Here is a 16,773-nt window from a genome sequence, read left to right as displayed (position 1 = left end):
GAATTTTCTATCATTTATCCAAAATAGAACAATTAGAAAATTTAAAAGAAAATATTTTGTGCTTGCTATTAAAAAGAGCTAAACAACAAATAAGGAACTGGTATCTGTGATGACTCAGAGACGCAATTCATTGGACAGTAGAAAACCAATTCAGTCTTGTATACATACTACCCCTTGGTATAGTTCAGAAATAATTGATGTTCATTAATATGGTTCAGAAAGTCTGAAAGATTTTAAAATATCTCCCATATCATCCAAAGAAATTTCAAAGCAATCAATATAATTATCTTTACTATTTGTTACTGTTTTTTTGTTTGTTTTGTTTTCGAGTTGGAGTCTCACTCTGTCGCCCAGACTGGAATGCAGTGACTGCTCCCGGCCACCGCAGCCTCGACCTGCTGGGCTCTGGCGATCCTTGCGCCTCAGCCTTCCGAGTAGCTGGAACTACAGGTGCATGCTACCACGCCCAGCTGATTTTTGATTTATTGTAGCGATGAGGTCTCACCAAGTTACCCAGGCGGGTCTCGAACCCAAGGGCTCCGGCAATCCACTCACCTCGGCCTCCCAAGGCACTGGGATTACAGGCTGAGCCATCGAGCCTGGCCTATTTGTTACTGTTTTGTGCCTTTAGTGCTCTCTCAGCTTCCTTCATTCTCTGTCATCTCTGGTGCTTCTTAGAGGTAATTCTTTATTTGCTGCATCAGCTTTCCCACAGGTCACTCTACTTTCTAGTTCACAGTTTTGAGGAAACTTTCTAGTTTTCTTCAGTGCCTTTTAGTTTTACTCTTTTAAAGATCCAAAAATGTGAAACGTGTAATTTAATTATGCTCCATTTAGCATAATTGGAATGAAATATATAGGAAAAAGCCGGGCTTGGTGGCTCAGCCTGTAATCTCATGCTTTGGGAGGCTGAGGTGAGTGGATTGCCTGAGCCCGCAGGTTCGAGACCCACCTGGGCAACTTGGCGAGACCTCATCTCTACAATAAATCAAAAATTAGCTGGGCATGGTAGCACGTGCCTGTAGTTCCAACTACTTGAAAGGCTGAGATGGAAGGATTGCCGGAGCCCAGCAGGTCGAGGTGCAGTGGCCGGGAGCGGCCACTGCACTCCAGTCTGGGCGACAGAGTGAGACTCCAACTCAAAAAAAAAAAAGAAAAGAAAGAAATATATAGGAAAATAATTTATAGCAATGTCATCACCCAAAAGTCAATTAACGTAATTTCCTGTTATTCTCTAATGTCTGAATCACTTGGTACATAAAAACTTCCTTTCTTCCCAAGACAATTGGCATTAAGTCTTAGACATATCATTCATCTATATTATAATAATAATGGTTAAAATTTTTCTAGTGTCTTGTATGTACCCGCTTCTATACTAAGCACTTTATATATCAGTTCATTTCATTGAGAACACCCACATTAAGTACTGTTGTGATTCAATGAACCTTTTCAGTTTTTTATTTTTATTTTTTAAATTACCACTTCTTTGTTTTTGTATTTGTTTTGAGGTGAGTTTTCACTCTGGCGCTCAGTCTGGAGTTCAGTGGCACAATCATGGCTCACTTCAGCCTCAACCTCCTGGACTCAAAGGGATCTTCAGCCTCCTGAGTAGCTGGGACTATAGGAGCATACCATCATGCCCAACTAAATTTTTACTTTTTAAATTTTATTTATTTAATTTTTATAGAGACAAGGTCTCGTGTTGTTTAGGCTGGTCTCAAACTCCTGGGCTCAAGTAATCCTCCTACCTAGGCCTCCCAAAGTATTGGGATTATAGGCATGAGTCGCCATGCCCAGCCCAATAAATCTTTCCTATGCCTATTTTTATTATCTAGAATTCAAGTACTCCAATTATCTTTTCATTCTTTGTTGTGGCTTATTGTTATAGGTTGCTGAGTAATGTTGGTTTTTGAACTTGAAGATTCTATAAGAATTCAAACCATCTTGAATGTTGTTATTTACTTTTTAAATAATTATACAGAGTCTGTTTTCTATAAATTGAATTTGGGGGGATAATTTGCCCTTAGTCATTTGTATTTCTACTGTCTGGAGGAATTGAGCTACATCAAATGTATAGAAAATGTCCATCTTCCCTCCATTTCATTGATTGCAGGATGATCCATTCTCTGCCCTGGACATTCACTTGAGTGACCACTTAATGCAGGAGGGAATCTTGAAATTTCTCCAAGATGACAAAAGGACACTCGTTCTCGTGACTCACAAATTACAATATCTGACACATGCTGACTGGGTAAGAGTTTAGAAGACAGTTTTGTTACATTTTATGTTATGGTCACATAAATAAGAAATACTTCCTGAATTAAAGGTCATTCATTTGGTCAATTTCTGCTAATATCTGCTAATATCTGCTTTTCTTAGATCATAGCCATGAAAGATGGAAGTGTACTAAGAGAAGGGACTTTAAAGGACATCCAGACCAAAGATGTTGAGCTTTATGAACACTGGAAAACACTTATGAATCGGCAAGATCAAGAATTAGAAAAGGTAATTGCTTGTCATTTGGAAGAATTTAGAGTCCAGTTCAGAAGAATCAGAAAAATATAATTACTAAGAACATTTTTAAAAGATGTATTACCATTACTAAGAACATTTTTCAAAGATGTATTACCATTTAATGCTTGATAATTTAGTGGTTTTTATCTGAAATTCAAAGTAATTGTATTTTTTCTATATTATTAATGAACAAGCTACTTTGAACCTGCAACGCTAAAATGCTATCTTTAGATGAAGTGCTGTCAGGTTTTTAGAGGATTTTTATTTGAAGCTGAACTCTATTGCAATTATTTGTGTATTTAAAACATAGGCAAACTACCTGCTGAAACATGGTATGTCTTTATTTTGTCTTACTTATATTTTGTTTTTCTCTTATGTAATATGAGAATATTTTCCCTCACTACCTACAAACAGAGGGTCATTGGCAAGTGAAAAGCTAAGATGATTTTGAAATACATGAGAGTTGTGAGCAGTAGGAAAAGTTGTAAGGCATGTCTGAGGTAGAGCTGGGGAGATGAAAGAAGGTGGTCAGAAGGAAATAAAAACAAAATGTTGCATTTGTATGGTTTATTTAAAGTCCATGAAACGTTTTTACATGACTTATTTTAATTTTCACAAAATTCCTGAAAAATAAGCAAATAAAATGTTATTTTATTTTTACAGATAAGAAAACTGAGACTCAGAGAGGTTAAGTAACTTGCCTAAAGTTATACAGCATATATAATAAGTGTTACCATTGGGATTTAAACACAGATGCATATCCAATGTAATTCCACTGTAATGCTATGGGTGATGTAAGTGTAACATCGAATGAGGTGACAACAGAATTGGAAACCATATTGAGTACAATGAAAAAGGGACAAGTTCTGATTGAGAAGTAAAATTATAAATTAATTTTGCAAATTTTAAAAATGTTTTGGTCTTGAGTTGGGAGTATGAAGCATCCAAAACTTGATATTTCTGGCCAGGAATTAGTATTATAAAATGAAATGTTTGTATCAGCAGATTTCTAAAAAAATCAGAATTAAAATATATCATTTTAAAAAGAAGAAAATGATCTATTTCAATAGAGAGAAGATTAAAAGTCAGACAAATCTATGGATTTTCTGAAGATCTCAAAAGTAAACCACATAAAGAAGAAAAGATATATGTGAAAATCTGTGAGCAGAATAGGAAAAATCACAGAGACATTGAAATGAGGATATTTGGGGAAAAAAACTTCTAAGTACAGTCGACAGGTGCCCACCTAGGAATTGGGCTGTGGGACGCTTCATTATAAACTTACTAGGGATAGCCTCAAATGACTTTTTTTCAGTGATCTAAATGCCAGAGACAAGATATCATGATGTAAGCTTAAGGAGTAGGACAATTTATGGATTACTTGGGAAAGAAGATTTGGGAAAAAAAAAAAGAGAGAGCTATTGGCTCAATATTATAGTAATACTGTTAAACAAGTCAGGAAGAAAGTTCATTAAGCTGTATTTAGAAATGAAATGATCACTTGAGATAGCATAACTCTGTAATTAAAGATACATTACAAGGTTATATATCAACTTGCTCTATACCTATAGAGCAAGTTAGGGTATGGTAAATCCAGTTGTAAGGTAGAATGGTAGCCACTAGAGGCCAAATGAATTAAACACCTGTCCAGAATACTCATCTGGGGATGGAAGGAAATTACTGCCACATACCAAATGGCAGGCAACCTGAATTCTTCTGGAGTCAGAGAAAATCACATTGTGGAGAACAAGAATACCTTGGGGAAGTTTTTCTACAAACAGCTTTCTGTTCAGTTTTTTTAATATGTCAAGACATGGCATTTCCTATCAACCAGGGCCAATTTTGCCTCCTCAGGGAAATTTGACAACGTCTAGAAACATTTTTGATTGTCACAACTGAGGCAGGGAGATGCTATTAACATCTAATGGTTAGAAGATAGGGATGCTGTTCAACATTCTGCAGGGTGTAGGACAGACCCCACCACAAAGAGCTACCCAGCTCGAATGTCAATAGAGCCAAGACTGAGAAAGCCTGACCTAGACCAGAACAAGAAAGGCGAAGGTGAAACCAAAAGACACAGGTGCCCTCCTAGCCTAGGCTTTACAAACAGCTGTCAGTTTAAAGATTAAAGAGGAAATAAAAAAATATGATAATTAAAGATAGTAATTCAAACTTCAATGGAGAAGGGGATAACATTTTAGCTGATTTAAATATTCTAGTTTGAGCGACATCAACCATTATCTTCCCAATGTTTTTTAAGCAAAATAAGATAGTATCATTTGATGTCTCCCACTCCCCACTCCCCTGCCCGTTGGCCCTCACCTTGTTTGGGCCAGTGAATATTTATGGGATAAATGAAAATAAGTTTGAATTTACTCAATTCAAATATCAATACACTGTAAAACATTTAATCTATAATGAGCTTAATATGAACATTTAATCTTTAAAAAATTGCTTTAAAGTTTTAGGATTTTCTTTTTTCTTTTTTTTTTTTTTGGTCTCTAAAATTTTAAATCTTTTGTTCACACAGTGTGAAGAATTGACCAGAACCAAATCTACTTTTCAATGTGCAGGTTTATTTCATTCTATTATGCAATATGCAAGGGATAGGGATCCTTTTTAAGTTTTTGTTTTATTAAGCCTGATTTACAAGGGTTACTTTTCATATCTTTAGGCAAAATTAAAGGCTGGTGTCAAATTGTCTCTGTAAAAATGGTATTCAAGAGACATTTTTTGGTTTTACTCTTTTTTTTTGTTTTTTTTTTTGAGTTGGAATCTCACTCTTGTCCCCCAGGCTAGAATGCAGTGGCACACTCAGAGCCAGCGCAGCCTCGACCTGCTGGTCTTAGGTGATTCTTCCGCTTCAGCCTTCCAAGTAATTGGAACTACAGTTGCATGTCACTATGCCTGGCTAGTTTTTGTGATTCATTGTAGAGATGAGCTCTCACCAAGTTGCCCAGGCTGGTCTCGGACCTCTGGGCTCAGGCAATCCTCTCACCTCAGCCTCCCAAAGTGTTGGCCACCATGCCTGGCCGCTTTTACTCTTTAAAGCAAGAATCTGAGAGTGATAGAACTTTCTAGAATAGCATGTTTCCTAAATCACACATGTTGTATGTGCCCAAAATAAAACTAAGGTCACTACCTACGAAGTGAACACCAAAGATTTATTGGTGTACTGACGTAAATTGTATGTTTTTTCCCCCTTTGTATTGGCATATACAGGATGCTCCTAATTTACCATAGATTTTACAAGTTCATGGATTGGTTGTTTGGAACTCAGAATGGACTCCACTCCCCCAAAAAACACAAAAAAGACAGTGACTGGTTTTTCAGACTGACTTGGAGAACCTGATTTAACCCATGATATAATTGATACTACTATTCCAGCCCTGAGTTCTGGAAAGCTTGGTTAGAAGCTAGATCATGGAGAAAACAAAATACTTCTCTCTTTCTTGGCCACAAGGCAATGCTTACAAATTTGCAGAGTTCATTTTTGGCACCTTTCTGTTCTCTTCCTGCGTATTTCCTCCTCCTAGGAATTTCTCCTAAACGTCTAGACACCTAAGAACCCTTACTGCTTATTTGTTTCAAAGTTATCTTACCTTCCATGAGATCCTACTGAAATCCCTTTCTTTCGTGCAGCTCCCTTAGTAAAATGCTAAAGAAACTCATTCTCATTTAATAATTTCTAATAGTGGATGACTAGTGACAGTTTAATCTAAAACTATGTGCATTCTAAAGGAAGATATTTGTTAGCATGAATGGATTCTTAGCTAGAAAAATTACAGAGAGTATCTGAAAGTGATGTAAAACTAACACAAGCAGCAGTGGTAGAACTATGCATTGGGGCTTGGGGAGATGTCTCCCTGCCTCTGGGGTCAGCTCTATCTCATTGTGACTGCTTTTCCTGCCTCATACGACCCTACATTTCTGAGTGCTGCAGCACTTCCTATAAATCTAACCCACTGTCCTCACAACTGCACCCATGACAAGAGTTGTGGATCTCCAAGGGTGAGTAGAGAGCCCCTGAGATTAGGAGAGGTAACCAACCGTTTGTACATGTGGGTCATTCATTAGTAAGTCACCATTGTCTTATGGCTGTTAACCCCTTGAATGATAGCATGTTTACTGTAGGATATGGAAGCTGACCAAACAACTTTAGAGAGGAAAACTCTCCGAAGGGCCATGTATTCAAGAGAAGCCAAAGCCCAAATGGAGGATGAAGATGAAGGTATGTCTTTTTTCTTGTATCTGAATCATTCAAATGAGGTAATAAAATGTGAGGGTTTGGCCTTGGAAATGGATGTGAGTGTCTCAATGAGGAATAACAAGCTACATTGCGGGAAGAAAAAGTTAAATTAAATGCATAATATTCAACATGAAAACAATGGGAGTCAAGGAAAGATGTATGTAATCTATCAGCAGACGTCTTGAAAGGCTTCACACAGTGTGTATTACAGTATTTGTGTTGTGTATGAGAGAGAACTGAAAGGAAAAGGCAATGGCAATTGATTGTAAGTAGATCTAGACGACCCTTATTCAGGAAAATTGGGATGATCTAGTATAAATGACAAAATCAAGTTAAAAATATTTTAGTCCTTCAAAACTAAACAATAAATGAGACATATGGGAAAGAGTGTTTTGAAATATCTACATTTGACTCATTCAGTAAGTCCTTATGAAGTTTTCATAACAGTATAGGAATGAAGTATAAGAAAATTACAAAACTATTTTCTATGCTTCAGTTTTCAGGACTAATAAGGCATTACTGGGGAAAAAATCATTAACAGAAAATTTGATGAACAAGGTAAAATAATTACATTGCCTTGACATTTGCTGTGAAGAATATTGTAAGACAAACCACCCCTCAAGTCATAGAATATATTGTGCTTTATTTTTTTCTTGTAGTTTTTGCTTAAGACTACATTTCTACAAACCAATTAAAAATTGAGAAAATTATCATTTCAAATCAAATAGTACCAGAATGTGCTACATTTACATTTCTGATAACTGTAGTGTTTCAACAAATGTTCATTGAGTGAATGAATGAAAAATAAACTTTGCATTTAAATTTGTATGATTACAAATGCTCTTCAAGAATTTTTGGTGCTGTAAACAGACATCAGTTTTGAGAATTCTAAACCAATTATTTCTAATGCACTCTAAAAGTGGAGTTGTGCTCAGTTACTATCTCCAGGGTTCCAGTGGGAAGTATACCACTGGGGATGCTGACTCTGCCCTTGATTTGCTATGTTAATCCATTTTCTCAGATATGAAATAAGATAATAATTATTTTCTTACATGGTAAGTGAGGTGATATATGTGAAAAAGCCAACTATGTTACCTTCTAGTTTGCTGCTTCAGGTCCTATTATTATGTCTGTTCAAGCCATCAGGAACTGCAGAAGGAAAGTAGAGGACATATCCTTTCCTTAAGAAATTTGCAGTTGCATGTATCGTTTCTACTTACTTCATACTGGCTAAATCATTACTTGGACAGTTTAGGTACTGGGAAAGTAAAGAAATGTCTTTAACTGGGCAGCCATGGACAACTTGAAATTGTAATTAATAAAGAAGCAGAGAACAGATATTGGGGAGACGGCTAGCAGTCTACAAGTGTCCACCTCTTTGGTCATGCAAACTTCTGTTCACATTCTTCTCACACAGAGAATACCTCCCTACCAAAGAACGGATTATATGAGACCTAATCATTTACTGTATCCAGCTCAGATGTCAGGATTCTTGGTGATTCCCAGTCTTCCCATCAAACCCGTATTTGAATCCCTGTGGTCTGAAAACCTATAAACGAAAGACAAATAATCTTTTCTTTCCACCCACAACATGATACATGCATAGTAGTGAAATATATATAGGATAACGTTAATGAAAAATTCCTCAGTAAAAGAAAAGAATGAGAAACATGCAATGGTCACTGGACCATACAGATGACCAAATTTTGCTAGTCAGGAAAATTCTAAGAATAGCCCATCTTGGAGTTTCCAGATGCTTAAATATCTGCAAGGAGTCCCCCTGCCCATTGTCTTTCGTGGCTTCTAGCTTTGTCCTCTGGAACATCCCTCCTTGTCCACTCTCCTTCATGACCATGTCTAAAATGGTCCCTAGAAAGCATGGAGTATGCCCTCCTGAGCTGTGCACTAATTTTAGAGCCTATTTCCTCCTGAGGCTGTTTTATACATTCAGAAAGTTAGAGGTCAAAATATTATAGATGTTTGTGGGCCAGGCATGTAGCTTTATTGGCAACATAATTTTTAAAATAACTTAATAAGATTCTGGTCCATGCTTCCTATCAATGTTATGTGCAGTAAATCAACAAATAATCTCATCTGTACATAAATTTTATGTTTGTTTGGTCAGTCATTCATTTTTCACCCAGTTTCAAAAAGAAATGAGGTTTGCCCTACTAAAACCATTTACAATTTCCAAGATTAATACTTATATTTCTACAAATGTGTGAATTCTTACATTCTATCTATTTGGTACCATCTGAATCTTAAACAATTTTTTTTGTGTGTAGAGGAAGAAGAGGAGGAAGATGAGGACGATAACATGTCCACTGTAATGAGGCTCAGGACTAAAATGCCATGGAAAACTTGTTGGCGTTATCTCACTTCTGGAGGATTCTTCTTGCTCTGCCTGATGATTTTCTCTAAGCTTTTGAAGCATTCAGTCATTGTAGCCATAGACTATTGGCTGGCCACATGGACATCAGAGTACAGTATAAACAATACTGGAAAAGGTGATCAGGTACAATGGTTTCAGTTCTGTTTTTAAATAATCAAATAAATGTTGAGATTATCTAGTTAGATACTAATAGCCCAAATGTCATAGGACTTCTGTAATGATTCAATAAGTTAATAGTCACAACAGAACCTGTAATAGAATAAAACGTCAAATATGTTAAAAATGAAATCTGTTGTTTTTATAAGTTTATTATAAGAAACATTTAAAGATAATGTTTGGTTTTGCATTCAAAGGTATTATATACATGTTTTATATATGTTATATATGTTATACATAGAAATGCACATACATACGAATAGAACTTTTTTTATTTTTGTCCTAGTGGTATTTGATGTTAACTACCTATGTTAGTACATTAACTGATAATTCTGAGATTAGGGATGGGAAGAATGAGTTCTACAATGCAGAAAGTTAAAATTATGCCTCAAACCTGAAAACAAGCTCTATCTCTTCATCTCCTTTTAAACAAATCTTGAAAGAGAGTGAAGAGAGCAAGTAGAGGCTTAGCCTGTGGGATTATGGTGGGGATACTATCCTGGATCTCCAAACAATGAACTCCTTCAACCGTCTAAATGACGCAAAGTAGTAAAGTCAACAATCTAGTCTGACTTTGATGTTTGGTTTTTTAGTAAGAAAAAAACTCAGTTGATAATTTCCTATGTGCTTTTTGTGTTGGTTGCTTTTTAGACCTACTATGTAGCTGGATTTAGCATACTTTGCGGAGCAGGTATTTTTCTTTGCCTTGTTACATCTCTCACTGTAGAATGGATGGGTCTCACAGCTGCCAAAAATCTTCACCATAATCTCCTCAATAAGATAATTCTTGGACCAATAAGGTAAAACTGTAGCTATTTCTCGCTCCCTCCCTACACAAAATCATTAAAAAACAATACATTTTTAAAATTTAAGTGAAATGTGAAAGTTTAAAGAATTTTTTCAGTCCTTGGGCAAATAATAGAGACCCTCTCATTTCCATGACTCTAAGATGCCCATTATCAATACTTAGGTTTGGTATTACCATACATTTCAATCTGTTTATTGCTTAGGTTCTTTGATACCACACCCCTTGGACTGATTCTCAATCGTTTTTCAGCTGACACTAATATCATTGATCAGGTGAGTACCTGAGTTACTTTCAAGTTCAAAAATAAATTTTTCAGTATAAGCTAAATAACATTTTAAGATAAAGCATGATTCCTATTAACAATAGAGGATTGCTAAAATTTAAATCAAGGCCTATTGGCATTAACATTTATATTACACACACAAATGACTTTTAGAAAGCAATATTAAGGGAAAACCTTAATTCAAACTAATTTGTTCATGTAGAAGAGGATACTAAGAAAATCATCATGAAATAAAGAAAAATAGCAAAGTATGATCCAACATTTAAATTTTTTATTATAAAAAGGAGTTGTTTTGATCAGTGTTGTACCTGTATTTACATTATAAAGTTCTTAAAAGTTTGGTATTCATGCAGAGTGTCTTTCAGAAGTGAAGAATGGAATGTCAAGCTGTCTTCAATGACCTTTACTTTTATTAGATTCGTTCTTGAAACATTAGATGGTGTGATATTTGAGGGAGCAATCTAAGAATGCCCAGTTTAACCTAAGATTGCAAATATCTGCAGAAGATATATCAAATAAAAATTAGCAACTTCCTCTACACCAATTTTAAAAATCTAATGAAAAATGAATTTCATTCATAATGACAACAAAACCTATAAAAATAGATATAAACCTAATATAAAGAAAAGATGTCAGCAATCCCAAAAGTCATAAAAGTTCTGTAGATGTAGATTTTCCCTATCAGATAAACAAAATAAAAAAAATTAAAGCACTCTGTTTATCACAGAAGAGAAGTAGATCAAGAGTCCAAAACTCTAAAATATCAGCATACGTAGCAATTTAAGATAGAATAAATATGGCATCTTGAATCAGTAAGAAAAGGATTATTTTTTTCAATCAAGTAAATTGGGGAAATTAGCAATCCATAAAATACAAAACAGAAGCATATAGAATAAAGATGACCATATGAAAACATGAAGTTATAAAATAAAATATAGGAGAATAGTTTTAGAATCTTGGGATGGGGAAAGTCTTTTTAAATGAGACACAGAATTCGGAAACAGTAATATAAAAGGCCAGCCAGGTGTGGGGGCTCATGCCTATAATTCCAGCACTTGGGGAGGTCAAGGCAGGAGGATTGCTTGAGTCCAGGAGTTCGAGACCTAGGCAACATAGTGAGACCTTGTCTGTACAAAAATTAGAAAAATTAGCTGGGAGTTGTGGCACATGTCTGTGGTCCTAGCTACTCAAGAGGCTGAAGAGAAAGGATTGCCTGAGCTCAGGAGTTCGAGGCTGCTATGAGTTGTGATCATGTCACTATATTCCAGACTGGGTAATAGAGTGAGACCTCCCAAACCCCTCTCCCCCCCAAAAAAGAGAAAGAAAAAGACCAACAGAAATGACTATAAAAAAGTTTAAACTTTTATTAAACTAAAAATACTAAAGACACATTTAAATATAGTAGATAAATTGGGAGAAAAACTTTCAAGGAATGTCAAAGAAAGAAGGTAAACATAATATAGACAAAACATCTAAAACTTAATAAGATTTCAATAAGCAATTACAGAAGATTAAATATCTTATAGTAGAGGCATCATTAAATAAGGTTTTTAATACTATGCAACCATTAAAAAGAAATAGAGCCGGGCTCGGTGGCTCAGCCTGTAATCCCACGCCTTTGGGAGGCTGAGGTGAGTGGATTGCCTGAGCCCGCGGGTCTGAGACCCGCCTGGGCAGCAAGACCTCATCTCTACAATAAATCAAAAAATCAGCGGGCGTGGTAGCGCGCGCCTGTAGTTCCGGCTACTCGGAAGGCTGAGGCGGAAGGATCGCTGGAACCCAGCGAGTAGAGGCTGCGGTGGCCGGGAGCGGTCACTGCACTCCAGTCTGGGTGACAGAGTGAGACTATCAAAAAAAAAAAAAAGAAATAGATTTGTATATACTAGCATGGGAAGATTTACAGCCTATTTTGTTTAATAGACTAAAACAAACTCATAAATAAATAAGATTTATTGTGTAGTGCCATTTATATAAAATACCCAAGGTAAATAGGTAGACAGATAGATAACTAATCATAATATGTAGGTAGATAAGTAGATAAACTATGGGAATTGAGTGAAGAACTGCTTACAAGGAATGTAATAATACTTTTGTGACTAACTGTATAAACATTAAAATAAAACATATACTTATGTTGCATTGTAACCAATGTTTCATTTGAGCTAAAATGTACTGTTTTTTCAAACTACCTTAAAAGCACATCCCTCCAACGTTGGAATCTCTAAGTCGCTCAACACTGCTGTGCCTGTCTGCTATTGGGATGATATCTTATGCTACTCCATTGTTCCTGGTTGCTCTTGTACCCCTGGGGGTGGCCTTTTATTTTATACAGAAATACTTCCGAGTTGCATCTAAGTAAGTAAAACAATGTTCAACTTATTTTCTAAACTGTATATACGGCTAGCCCTCAAATTTATTGTTTCCACATTTGTGGATTTCATCAACTGTTGATCTAAAATATTTGAAAAAAATTCCACAAAATTCTAAAAAGCAAGACTTGAATGTGCATGTGCCAAGTATTATATCGAATCCGCATCAATAAAGTGATGTGTAGGCATTGTATTAGAAATTATAAGTAACCTAGAGATTATTTAAAGTATAGAGGAGAGTGTATGTAGTTTATATGCAAGTACCACGCCATTCTACATAAAGGACATGAGCATTCGCAGAGTTTGGTATCTGAGGGAGATCCTGCAGCCAATCTCATGGGACAACTGCGTTTGATTTACTGTGATTTGCACTTGCTGTAGTGTTTTTCAAGATAAGTTGTAGAATTTAGAAATGCAACCTATATTTAATATGATGAAACTATACTTATTACTCAATTGGAGCTCTGTTATAATTACTTATGTAATTGGTAGAGCCTAGCATAGCCCTGAACATACGGTAACAGGTGGACTGATCTACTGAGTTTTGGGTCTACAGACTGCCAAATTTTTCATGCGATGGCCCTTTTTCTGGAAATGACAATGACAGAAAACTTACAAAATCAAATCTAATCTCAAAGAGTAAGTGATTTAATATCATTATATTTCACAAATGGGAAAAAAAGGTTAAAAATGTTAAAATCCCTAGCTGGGCTCGGTGGCTCAGCCTGTAATCCCGTGGTTTGGAAGGCTGAGGTAAGTGGATTGCCTGAGCCCGTGGGTTCGAGACCCACCTGGGCAACTTGGTGAGACCTCATCTCTACAATAAATCAAAAATAAAATTAGCCGGGCGTGGTAGCATGCGCTTGTAGTTCCAGCTACTTGGAAGGCTGAGGTGGAAGGATCGCCGGAGCCCAGCAGGTCGACGCTGCGGTGGCCGAGAGCAGCCACTGCACTCTAGTCTGGGTGACAGAGTGAGACTCCAACTAAAAAAAAAAAGTTAAAATCCTTAAAACACATTGTATGAATAGTAGTAGACGTATAAAAAAATTTGAAGAGATAAATTATAGTGGTGACCGTAAAAGCACACAATCTTGAATGTCTGACAGGAATGTAATTTTAGGAGACTGGAAGATTTCAGATTGAATCATGTTACATTCATATGAATATCAGACCAAATAAATAAAAGGTAGTTGCAAATTTTAGACTCTTCTGTTAATATAGGGTTTCACTTGCTGAGATGTTGAAGTTAAGTGAGATGTGAAACTGGTTGCTTTGAAATTTCCAATTTAACTCTGAAGCCTTGCCTTAAATAGTATGGCAAATTTTATGTTATTGCAAGAATCATTTTATTTCAACAAACACTAGCTAAGCACTTACTGTGTTGCAAATAACTGTGTTAAGCCCTGTGAGCGATGGAAAGATCAACATGATAAGAACCTTCTTTAAAGAAATTTATAGTCTCTTGGGAAGATAGAACATAGAGAAAGTAATCTTAATATGTAGATTCAGTGCTAGAATGGCAAAGTAGATATTGAGTTTATTCAGGAAGTTAAAAATATGAATATGACTTGAGTGTAGGGAAGATGAAGGAAAATAGGGGAAGGTAAGAAGAAAAGGAAAGAATTATAGCTGGGACCCTCGGAACATACCATGTAACATTTCACAATTTAAAAATTAGACTTGTTTCTCCCTCATAGCTGAACTAGGATCTGTCCAATGTCAGGGACACATATTAAATCTAGAGTATTTTTTCATTCCCAGACTCATCCTCTGTGCTTGCAACAAATTCATGCTGCCGGAGAAGCCAACCATCAAATTCACCCTTTTACTTCTTTTGGTATTACTGCTGCTTGCTGGAAGAGCAATGAATTTCAGAATTATTTCATTATTATTGACTGTTTTTATATCTGTCTTCGCCTTTTTACCACTAATATTGGTCATATCTCTCTTTAATCCCGTACTTATTTGGGCCTGTTTTTGTCCTTTAGGAATATACATTGAGGGCAAAGTTTATGCAGATATTTTTAATCTGTTACAGATCTAAACTGTGAATTTTTTTCATTATCAGTGAGAAAATCTGCTGGCATTGGTTGAGACTAAAATATGGAGGGGATGATCATTTTTAAAGAATTAATGTAGATAAGGGATTGTACACCATTTTTGTTTGAAATTCTGAGAAAGTTAACAAATATAACCACATAACATTGAATTCACAGAAAGAAGATCCTTCTAGATGTTGAGGCTGTTCAAAATTCACTCATTTTGAAAAACTCAGGCAACTTAGCAGACTATTTTTGTATACACTAAAGAGAATTTAAGTGGGAAAATAGCTACAGGAAATACTATGAAATTTTGAATACTTAAAATCAAAGATCTAATGTGTGGTTAGCTCTGTAATTAAGTGTTTCCGCTTTACAAGAATACGGCAAGATCAAGCTATGCCCTCACATCTTTGGTTTCAGAAAAAACAGTTCTATAAACAAAATTCTTCCTTCCTAGATTTTTTTTTTCCTTCAATCCAAATCTCAGTGTAGTGACCACCTGTTGCTTGTGTCAGATTTACAAATAGCCACTTGGTTTTAGGTTTTAAAATAACAGACTATTCACATTCCTTCATGTTCATTCTCCCCCTTTCATCCATTTTTTTCCTCAGTCCCCAATGTGCAATTTCTGAAGTGAGAGAATCCATTTTAGAAACTCCTAAATGAAAAGATTTTGCATTTGTTGGTGGAAGTATACAGGTAGCCAAGAATGGCCTAAATTAATTGTTGAAGATCATGGAACTGTGTTTATCAGTCCAGTTGTTCCTGGCAGATGAATATAGACACTTCTTCTCTAATCTCCCCAACCTCAAAGACCTAGAGAAGGGCTGGAAAAAAGACTAGAAGAATGCTTTAAAACATACGGTGTACTCTTACCCCATCTTCTAGAAGTACTAGTTCATGTGATTTTAAAAAAAGTTGTCATGAATATGCATCTTTACAAAAAAGGTCAGTTTCAGGTATTTTGATTCATTGAATATTTTATATATCTATACTTTATAAAAATATATAAACATATATATGAAATTCTTTGGAGTAATAACCGTGAATGGGAGTTTCATGAAGGCGGGAATTCAAACTTAGTGTGGAGTTTGAAAGCCAAACTGATTGTTTTTTCTGTCCAAATCTCTTCTTTCTCTGTCTGCCTTCCTACCCCTATACCCACCCTGGTAAATAGCACTCTCATTTTTCAAGTCTGCTAAATGAGAAATAACCAAGCCATTTATGACTCTTATTTTGTTTACCCGCTACAACTAATTGATCATTGCAACTTCTAAGGTTACTTCTAGTAGTCTATTTTACAATTTTCTCTGCCTTAATTTAAATCTTACCAGCGTCACGCTAACACAGAACTTAAAACAACAACAGCAACAAAAACCTCTCATATGGACTATCCTGATTTTCCTAATTCACCCATTCCCTTTCATCCTTTACATTGTCTCCTAAGTTATGTTGCTTAAAGACAACTCAGATCATCTTGTTTCTAATCTTCAGTGATTTTTCCAGCCTAAAGATCCTTGGCAATCTAGTTCCACCCTAAAAAGCCATAGTTGTTATATAGCCTTTTCCCACTGCAACACCTCCCAAAGGATTCTGGGCACCAGACAGATTGAACTTGCCAGGTTCTTCAGATTCCTTTGCTTGCTCTTGTTATTCCTTTAGCTGGAATGCACTTCTTGTCAATTTTATTGATGTCCTCATCATGCCTAAGTTTTGGGCAAAATTCCAACCACTCAAAGAAAATCCCTCCCATTTCCGAGGTATAAATTAAGTGCTAATTCCACTGTGTTCTATAGCAGTTTACGTTAGCTGTTACACAAAGTTGATTATTTTGTACAGCACATCAGGTTCAGTTTCAAACTGTATTCATTATGTGCCCATCTTTCTTTCACTTAGATTGAAAGCTGTTGGAGTTTTTGTTAATTGAATGCTAGGGGAAAATAGTTGCATTGGCAAATAA

General features: G+C 35.8%; 1 protein-coding gene across 1 annotated transcript in view; it reads left to right on the top strand.

Moving 5' to 3' along the window:
* ABCC9 (ATP binding cassette subfamily C member 9) overlaps positions 1 to 16,773 on the top strand; it is a 128,246-nt gene that overhangs the window by 77,760 nt on the left and 33,713 nt on the right. The window contains exons 23-29 of the mRNA XM_021716419.1: positions 2,114 to 2,251; positions 2,380 to 2,505; positions 6,649 to 6,745; positions 9,049 to 9,278; positions 9,963 to 10,111; positions 10,322 to 10,391; positions 12,600 to 12,757. Coding sequence (XP_021572094.1) covers positions 2,114 to 2,251; positions 2,380 to 2,505; positions 6,649 to 6,745; positions 9,049 to 9,278; positions 9,963 to 10,111; positions 10,322 to 10,391; positions 12,600 to 12,757 — 968 coding nt within the window. The remainder of the gene's footprint in view (positions 1 to 2,113; positions 2,252 to 2,379; positions 2,506 to 6,648; positions 6,746 to 9,048; positions 9,279 to 9,962; positions 10,112 to 10,321; positions 10,392 to 12,599; positions 12,758 to 16,773) is intronic.

Source organism: Carlito syrichta, unplaced genomic scaffold, assembly GCF_000164805.1.
Source record: "Carlito syrichta isolate Samal-C Ts95f unplaced genomic scaffold, Tarsius_syrichta-2.0.1 Scaffold308809, whole genome shotgun sequence".
NCBI classification, from domain to species: domain Eukaryota; kingdom Metazoa; phylum Chordata; class Mammalia; order Primates; family Tarsiidae; genus Carlito; species Carlito syrichta.
This window is presented reverse-complemented; position numbering and strand designations above follow the sequence as displayed.